Source organism: Geospiza fortis, unplaced genomic scaffold, assembly GCF_000277835.1.
Source record: "Geospiza fortis unplaced genomic scaffold, GeoFor_1.0 scaffold23, whole genome shotgun sequence".
Lineage (NCBI taxonomy): Eukaryota > Metazoa > Chordata > Aves > Passeriformes > Thraupidae > Geospiza > Geospiza fortis.
Genome location: NW_005054303.1, coordinates 12,955,705 through 12,965,135, shown reverse-complemented (window position 1 = coordinate 12,965,135; position 9,431 = coordinate 12,955,705). Strand labels below are relative to the sequence as shown.

The 9,431-nt window shown below is 44.6% G+C and overlaps 1 protein-coding gene across 1 annotated transcript in view; it reads left to right on the top strand.

The window, feature by feature from the left end:
* TMEM260 (transmembrane protein 260) overlaps positions 1–9,431 on the top strand; it is a 27,131-nt gene that overhangs the window by 8,904 nt on the left and 8,796 nt on the right. Inside the window, exons 3-5 of the mRNA XM_014311891.2 lie at positions 4,319–4,496; positions 6,418–6,531; positions 8,343–8,522. Coding sequence (XP_014167366.1) covers positions 4,443–4,496; positions 6,418–6,531; positions 8,343–8,522 — 348 coding nt within the window. The 5' untranslated portion in view covers positions 4,319–4,442. The remainder of the gene's footprint in view (positions 1–4,318; positions 4,497–6,417; positions 6,532–8,342; positions 8,523–9,431) is intronic.

Genomic DNA, 9,431 nt, shown 5'->3' with positions numbered 1-9,431 from the left:
CCAGGAGCTGAGGCCCAGCAGCACATTCTTTCACTTGCATGCTTCAAAAGGAAAACAAAATCATAATTAATTATTTTAGTGTTTTCCTTTTATGTTTAGGGATGCCATGGGAAAATATTTCTCAGAAAGGACTGTGTGACCTCTCCTCTGCTGACTCTTTCTGTCCCTTCTGAGTGCGTTTTTGGATGATGGTCATGAAGACTTTCCCAGTTTTGCCTTGGCTTCAATTCTTTTCTTCCATGATCTGGCTCCTGTGTGCTGGAGCTGTTCTTTGTCATACTGGGCCCAGAGACTGGGGAAACAAGCTGGATTTGGGGGAGCAGCCATCTACCCTCCCTGCTCCCCAAAATATTGGGATAAACTCTCTTAAGATGTTGCTTTTCCATGAGGCCAGTCGAGGATTCAGCTGCTGGGTGTCTTTGCCATGTTTTGCAGCACCTCAACTCTATTTGAAAAATAAAGACAGAGTTTAAAGTGTTCAAAGACAGAAGCACAAGTCGAAGTTGAGTGGGGATAATTCTCTGCTGCTCTCTGCTCTGCAGTCCTGATGTGCTGTCGAGGGGAAAGACAATGTGGAAATTATTTCCAGGAAAAAACCCAAATGTTTTTTTTTTCCTTCTCCCAACCATGGCACACCTGGGAAGCCTCCAGCCAGTGCGGATTGCAGAGTGTGGGGCTCCAGGCAGGGTGGTAGAGCCCAAAGGCTCTGTGGTTCCTTCTTGTCCAGCAGGGCTTCACTGCAGGAAATATTTGCATTGTCAGTGGCAGGCCTGGTGTTGATTTTGGTGAGACAAGTGACCATGTGCCACGAAAAACTTCTTAACTTCCACACCAGAAGTGACCTCTTCATTTTGTTCCCTCTGTCTCCACATTGGTCACTGGGTTGCTGAGCTCTTGCTGGACTTATGAGAGGTCTCCTTTAGCTCTTGAATTAACCTTCTTCCACAAAATACTCTGTCTTAACCACAAGAATTCTCTCTGTGCCTGTAATTAAGGCAGCCATTATTTTCTGGCCCCCCTAATATCCTGCTTCCTTGTGTAACATGTCACCAACATCTCCAGTTGTACATTGCACTGTGCTCCTTTGCAATTTTTTCATGTTTTTTAGAGAATCGCAGAATCCCGGGATGATTTGGGTTGGAAAGGATCTTAAGCTCATCCCATTCCAACCCCCTGCCATGGGTAAGGACACCTTTCACTTGACCAGCCTGCTCCAATCCCCATCCAACCTGGCATGGAACCCTTCCCAGGGATGGGGAAAAAAAATAATTCTTGTCTTTATGCTTCTTGACCTGAGTTTCAAAGCTCTGTCCCATCACTTTGCTTTTTCAGTTTTTCCCATCTCTGTTTTGCTCTTGTTTTTGTGCCTTTTCTAGAGAGTTCTTTCATCTCACTGTGCCTTGCACCACTGAACACCCATCAGTGTATTTTCCACCTTGAGGTTTGTCTTTGGTCCAGAGTGGTGTAGATGGCTGAGCTGTCCATGCCTGAGGTTTTTTGTCACCTCCTTGGACAGTGTGTCTTTTGATGTCATCTTGGTTCTGAGACAGGAGAGGTGTGGGCACATTGTCACTCTGTGCTGGAGAATTCCAACAGGCTGCAGAGACAGAGGAGCATGGAGACCCTCATTTTGATCAAAATGAGCTGTATAACCACATTACCATACCTGCAGGGCAGGATTGATTTAATTTTACCCCAAAATCATACTGACAATCACCTGGGATTCATTTCTACTTGTCCTGCTGGTGCTGCTTTGCATTGTGGATTGTTGCATTTCTTCTGCCAGGTGCTCTTCATCCTCCTCTGGAGATACCTGCTCTGATTGCTTCCACTTCTCAGAGTTTTCCTCTGAATCAGCAAACTCACAAATCCATCACTTCCGTTGCTTATAGCAGAACCTGCAGAAAAACTCTTGGTCTCCAGCTTGCACTTCCCAAAGCTGTTTTCTTGATGTCCTTCAAGAATGCAACACGTTCCTGTTTGGTTTTTTGACATCTGTGGTACTTGGAGGAGCTTAGTGCTCCGTGCATGAAATGGGCTGTCACAGAGTGTGCTCAGCAGCCTGGCTTTCCCATGAGCTTCCTGGGAATGTTGTTCAGCCTGGAGAAGATTCCAGGGAGACCTTAGAGACTCTTCCAAAACCTAAAAGAGCTCCAGGAGAGATGAGGAGAGACTTGGACAAGGGCCTGGAGTGACAGGACAAGAGGGAATGGCTTCCCACTGCCAGAGGGCAGGGTTAGGTGGGATGTTGGAAGGAATTCTTCCCTGTGAGGGTGGTGAGGCCCTGGCAGAGGGTGCTCAGAGAAGCTGTGGCTGGCCCCGGATCCCTGGAGGTGTTCAAGGCCAGGTTGGATGGGACTTGGAGCAACCTGGTCTAGAGGAAGTTGTCCCTGCCCATGGCTTAGGCTGGAACAGGATGATCTTTAAGTTCCCTTCCCACCTAAGCCATTTTATGATTATTTTCATGATTCTGTGGACAGACAGGTCTGTGGGCTGTGCTTAGTTTGTGCTCCTGACCCTGCTCTGCTTGGTGAGCAGAGGTGTCCTGTGTCCCACATAGCTGGGATAACTCTTTAAGCTTTGGGTTGAGTGGCTTTTGCTTAAGCCTTGCTTCATGAAACTCGACTTGCAGGTTTTAGACTTTTTGTCAAGAGGATGGGATTTCTTTCATCTCATTTGAACCCTCATGATATGTTTGAGTCTTTCCTGGGAAAGACAAGGAGAATTGGTGAATGATTGGGATGTTTGCCTAAAGTGCTGCTTTTCTGAAGGTTTTTGGAAAAGTTGTTTCACCTTTTTTTTAATCTTATTTCTGTGCAAGAATTTCAAAGGGATTTATGGAGTTATTTCTTTATAACTAAAAGTTTGAACTGTCTAAATGGTTTAGTCAAAACAGGAACGTCATGAAGTAGATTTGTGTATTGGGGATCTGTTGGTTTTTCATTACATGGTCCTGCTGCCCTTTCCCGGTATTTTTCTTCAGTTTTTTTCCCAATTCTGTTGACTTTTTGAGACTTCTTCCCACAGTCTTGACGTTGAACTCGCTGTCACCTTGAGCTTGGCCTGGAACACCTCAGAATTGTTTCCTTTTTTCCCCGTGTTAACTCCATGCTTCTCACCCTTTGGCTACATCCTGCAGCTGCAGATCTTAAAATACTTCACAAAGGAGATAAAAATCATTAGTCCTATTTTCCAGATACCTTCAGCTACTCTGGCAAACCAAGCAGAGGAGCCCTTGTAGAGAGGGCTCTGTCAGGAGCTTCCTCATGTGGAAATCACATGTGTAGTTTGATGAAGAGGTTGGGTAGTTTTTTTTTTTTTTTTTTTTTTTGCTTAAACCTGCTAGAATTGTTAGGATTAAATGGAACTCTGTGTTTCTGGGGTGAAATTAGAAAAATACCCAATTTTTGGTGGAGACTAGCTGAGTCTTACAGTGGAATGGTGAATTTCTGGCCTGTAGCTTTGACCACAGCCACAGCTATTTGTATTTTTGAATAAAGCTTGGTTGAGCATGTTGTGATGCCCTACACTTCTTCTTTTCAGGGTGACTTCCTAAAGGAGAGAGCTTCCAGACAGGCAGAGCCAGAGCTGCTCCCAGTGAGGCTGGGTGGGAAGAGCCACTGTGGTGGAATGGGTTTCCTGAATTCCACCTCGTGGGCTGCCTGTGCTGGCTGCAGCATCCAGCTGAGCTGGGCAGGCAGCTCCGTGGGGAATGTGCCATAATCCCATCTGGGAGTCCCAGAGATGGCCAGCTTAGGTGCTTCACCCTCTCCCTCCGTCTTGCTGGAGCTGGCACCCATTTCCCACACTCCTGACCTCTCCCTGCTGGGACTGTGGGTGCTGCAATCCCCAGGACACCAACCCCCCCCCAGGAACCCCCTGCCAATGCTGTCCATCCTGAATAGCTCTAATCCACTCTTAATTCAGCTCCTGGATGAATTGAAGGCTGCACCCTTGCTGGCATCTCCTCCAGAGTATCCCATTAAAGCCATGACTCCCTGGCTCCCTGCACCCTCTGGGCCTTCCTTCATCAGGATTTCTGAAGCAAATTCAATCCTGGAAGTTTTCATGGCGAGAAGAAGCAGATTCTTTGGTGTTGGGTGGCTGGCAAAGAGGCTGTGCTCCTCCCAATGGCAATCCTTAGCAGAGAAATTATTAGGGAGATCTTAACCATATAATGTTTTGGCAGGGTGCTGGGTGGCACTCATTGCTGCTGCTGCAGTATGTTTTTTTAAATAAAAAAAAATTACGAAAAGGACAATAAAGTAGGCTCTTTTTTTTGTTGGAAAAGAAGATTTCATGTTATCTGTGTTTGCAGGCTTTCTGGCTCATATGCTGGAGGAATCCTTGCTGCGGGGGTGTTTTCATTTTCTCGTCTAACATGGCAGTGGTCCATCACGGCGGAGGTTTTCAGCTTAAACAATCTGTTTGTGGGGCTGCTGATGGCTCTCAGTGCTCATTTTGAGGAGGCATCCACTGCAAAGGAGAGATCAAAGGTAAAACATCTCAAGCAAACGGAATGGTTCTTTATTTTTTTCGTAATTGGTTAACACCTGTTTGTTTAATTTCCTGTTCATTTACTGCTGATTTAGTTTTGTTTAAGTAAAAAGGCCAAATTTTGGGTCTTGCCTCAGCACCTGTGCTGGGTGAGGTCCATCCCTGACCTACCTGGATGTTCAAAAGTGACAGATATTGAAAAAACCTTGCCCACTTTGCTTAAGGATTGAGTTGGAACCTGTTGGATGGGTTTGGGTTTGATTTATTTAATACTCAGAGGATGGAAGCAGGAAAACCAAAATCATTTCAATCTAAACATTTTAGTTCATCCTGCATCAAAGACACAAGCTAGGCTGTGAGTGTTCAAGGTTTTGTTTTTAGAATTGGTAATTTTCTTGGGGGTAAATGGATATATGGTACAGAAACCTTCATCTAATCAGAAACCAGGTTCCAACTCAAAAACAGGAACGAGCAAATTTTCAATCAGTTTTTCTTTTGAAATTAAATGTGCCCCTAAAATAATGGCATTGTTAAACACAGAGACTTTAAATTTCATGCTGTATTTTCTACTTTATAAGCAGACTAGTCAGCCAAATGATATTTTTGCTCAGCAGTCTTGTTCTTTCTACTTTTGTTTGCCCGAACATCTGATCTCTTTTCCTCCGACAGACTTGCCTGCTGTGACTCCTGTAAATTGTGTGAATAAAGGGATTTTTGTCAGGCTAGGCTAGAATTTCAGGAGTCTGCAGTGGTAGTTTACTCAGCTTCATGAGTTCTCAAATAACATGTTTTATCAATGGCTACAGAGACCTTGTTTTACCATTGGATTTTTTAAAAATTATTATTATTTTCTAACGAGCAGCAGTCCCAAGATCCCCACAACCTGAACTCCACAGACATGGAGCTGGGCATTTTCCAACCTTCTCCCATGTTTCACATGCCTGGTTTCCAATGGGATTTTCAAAATTAGATTTTCAGAAGCAGTTAAGGAGCTTGTTCCAATGTTTTTTTGAGTGTCTGACATCCCACGCCTGGAAGAAGCCAGGCTGCCAACAGCAAGCTTGCAGTGCTTTTCATAAATCAGATGGTCATACAGACATCATATTGGAGCTCATCCATGTACTTAAAAAATGACTGAGGTGGTTCTGAGCCCTGCCAGGCAGCTCTGAGACCCACAAAGGTTTTTCTGAACTAATGGCAAGGTGGTTCCATGGCAGGGCAGTGTCCAGCGTGGAATGCTGAGCAGTTAATTAAAAATTACAAGGTGATCCCATCACTACACCAAGGCAATTGTTTGCATCTCACACACCACCCTCACCAAGGGCTGGAACAAGCAGGGGAGGTTTAGGTTGGATATCAGGAAAAGGTTCTTTCCCCAGAGGGTGGTTGGGCACTGGAACAGGTTTGAGATTTTAGAATAATGAGGGTGTCACCTTTAATTGCCTTGGCTTAGGAAGTTTGTGCAGCCCTGACTTTAGCCCTCTGTGCCTAACAAAGAGGAAAAAAATAATTCCTGCTACAAAAAAAAAAATTAGATTTCTGTAGATAATGGCTTTATTTTAGGACATTTCTGAAAAATCACTCAGAGTGAACTGCTGGGCAGCCTCCCCTGTGCTGCTGGGTTCAGGAATTGGACTCATCCCATCATTATGATGTGATGATGCTGCACAGGATCTCTGTATGCATGGAGGCATGGCTGTTCAGCTGGACACTTCTTAAAGAATGTTTTCTTTAAACAGTTGGAATCTCTCTGTGACAAATAAAAATATCCCCTGAGTTCTGTGTTACAACTGACCAGTGCTCACTGGTGTATTTGCCTTTCTCCTCTAAGGGTGCTGTGCTGAATCTTTTTGATCTCTGGATGTTTTTGCAGACTTGTAAATAGTAATTGTGAATTTTTATTTTGTTTTCCCCTCTCAGATCTCTAAATTGGGTGCCTTTTGCTGTGGGCTCAGTCTGTGCAATCAGCACACCATAGTGCTTTATGTTGCTTGTGTTGTGCCCTGGGTTCTCTCACAGCTTTTCAGAAAGAGGGTATGTATTTACACACATTTACACACTCACACCTCTGTTTTTCTGAGGCTGGGATTGATTCTTCTCCCCCAGAACTTGTGCCACTTCTAAGTTGATGTGATTAATCATGACCTACTGACGTCACAGTCTGACACCACAGCCACTGATCTCAAGGGGGTCTGATTTAAAGAGGGTCTACAAGAAGGCTTTTGACAGGGGCATGGAGTGATAGGACAAGAGGCTTTAACCTGATCAAGGGAAGGATTAGATTTAGATATTAGGAAGAAATTCTTCCCTGAGAGGGTGATGAGGCCCTGGCACAGGGTGCCCAGAGCAGCTGTGGCTGCCCCTGGATGCCTGGAAGTGTCCAAAGCCAGGTTGGACAGGGCTTGGAGCAGCTTGGGACAGTGGAAGGTGTCCCTGCCATGGCAGGGGGTTAAAACAATATGATCTCTGAGTTCCCTTCCAGCCCAAACCATTCTGGGGTTCTGTGATCACAGTTTAGGTCTTTGTTCATGCCAGTAATCTGTGATCCCCTTGTGTCCCCTGGCACAGGAGAGCTCTGCCCCAGCTGCTTGCAAATACCCTGTGAACTAAAAAATACTTGGAACTGAAAATTCAGACTTCCCATGCCATCAGCTCCCCTGGAGATGAATTTCTGTGTGTTGGCTCCCTGGTGGAAGCCAGGAAAAGCCACATCCACCCTGTGTGGTTCTCAGTAGTGGCACAGGGCATAACTAAGCCTGGGTGAAGCACATGAGCTGCAAGAAATATGATGCAACACAGACAAGCTTGATCCAAAATCTCTTCAGCATTCCCAGCAACTCCCTTTTCTGGCTATATATTTCCATTAACACAATCAATAATCACTTCTGCAATATATTTGTCGTTTGTTTTGGGGGTTTTTTTGAGCAGGGAGGTCCAGAGAGACCTCTGTGATTTCCAGCAAAGTCAATGCTGTGCCAATATGATAATCCTGAGAAATACTTTGGACAGCCCGGTAGTGCCTGCTGCAGGAAACCACTGAGTAAGATGGAAATGGATGGAAAACTGCCTTTTAAAAGTACAAATGAGCCACCTTTCTTCTGGAGGAGCTCTGACCACCATCATTATCAAGCTCCTTTCTCTGCTCCATAGATCATCACTCCCAGTAACCCCAAATCAAAGCCGAGGAAGTGCTTTGATTGACAGGGCAGTGGCTAACGACAAAGCAAGCGTGCAATATTCTAGGGTTGGATTTTCCAAAGCACTTAAAGGAGTTAGGCACACAAGTCCCTTTGAAAGTCTTGTCTCCCTGACCCCTTAGGCAGTGTCGAAAATCCCACCCCAAAAGTTGGCCTATCCAATTTAGCCAGCCTAATCACGATCAAGTAAATGGCAAAACTGACTCCTGATGATGGTGATGATGTGTGCAGTTGTACTAGAGCAGCATTTATGTGGTTTTTTTTTTTTTTGCCAGATGGAAAACCAGCCAACTCTTAATCGCTGCAAAGTGGGTTATCTCAGCCTTGCAGTGCTTCAGCCATCTATGCATGTCATGCCATGATTTAAATGTGAAAGATGCAATGAGTATGATACTCATGAGTCCTAGCTAATATTATTTGCTTCACTTAAATTTCACCCTGCCATGCAAAGGAGATCAGTTTGATGCAGTTTCCTAGTAATCCACAAAATCGTAAGGTTTAACATAGCATTTTGTAGGGACTTACTATAAATTGAGAGATCAGCTCTGTGTAAATATATTTGATGTTTTTTCTTTATCTGTTCTTGAAGTTCCAGCGTGATTAAACTAAAATAAACATTGTTATGCAATATGACATATTTTGGTGCAGGAATTGTCCCTAGGCCATTTCCTGAAGTTGGGTTTATGCTTCTTGGCTGGTTTGCTGCCTTATCTCTATCTGCCGGCTTCGTCCTACCTCAATCGAGCCCGCTGGACATGGGGAGACCAGACGACTTTTCAAGGATTTTTGACCCACTTTCTGAGGGAAGAATATGGGACATTCAATCTGGTAAACAAGGGTCACTGCCTCAATTGCTTCCTTTTCACTTACGCAACAGCAGAGATGTTCTGTTTGTGATGATTAAGGGCTTGCGGGGAAGGAAATTGAAAATGTTTCAATTTTTAAGCGTTCATTTTGGATTTCGACCTCCTGACCTGTCAGGTTTTCTGGGAATGGGTCACATGGCTGGGAAAGCATAGAGATAATTCTCATTGCCTTATGGGGTGAGCCAAAGTATTTCCTGGGAGCTGTATGGGTGTCTTATGTGTGTAGGAGCCCAAAGAACAAACTGTGCCAGAGGGAGTCGGTGACATCAATTTTGTGATGTTTTTAAGATGAATATTATCTTATTTTTCTATTTTTAACTCAGACATTTAAAGAGGTCACAAGCAGTTTTCATTTAAAAGCTATTCCTCTTTAATTTACCAATGCTGAATTTAAGCGAGTGGTTGGTTTGAGGGTTCTAAATTATTCCTCTTAACTTTCTAATGTTGAATTTAAGTGAATGGTTGGTTTGAGAGTTCTCAGGAACCTCTGATCTGGTGTATTGAGGTCTCTGCTCTTGCCAAGGGAGGGAAGAATCCGTGGTTGCTTTCAGAGTGTAGGGTTTGCATCTTCCTCCTCCAGCGCTCACTTGGATGTTGGGTCTGGCCACCCAAAGAAATCACCAGCCCATCACCCCAGAGTCTGTCCTGCTTCCAAGTTTTCAGGGCAGAGGGCTGGGAAATCACACCAACAAATAATAAAAAAGGTGTGGTCTACATGTTCTGTCACTCCCTGGAGTCCTGGAGCTCCCCATCCTCAGAAATCACCCTTCACATGCAGCCAGCGTGACACAGCATCACTGCCACTGTGCCATTCCACCCTTCTCAGAGGGCTGTGTGGCTGTAGGATGTGTGTGTGTCAAAAGGCATGATA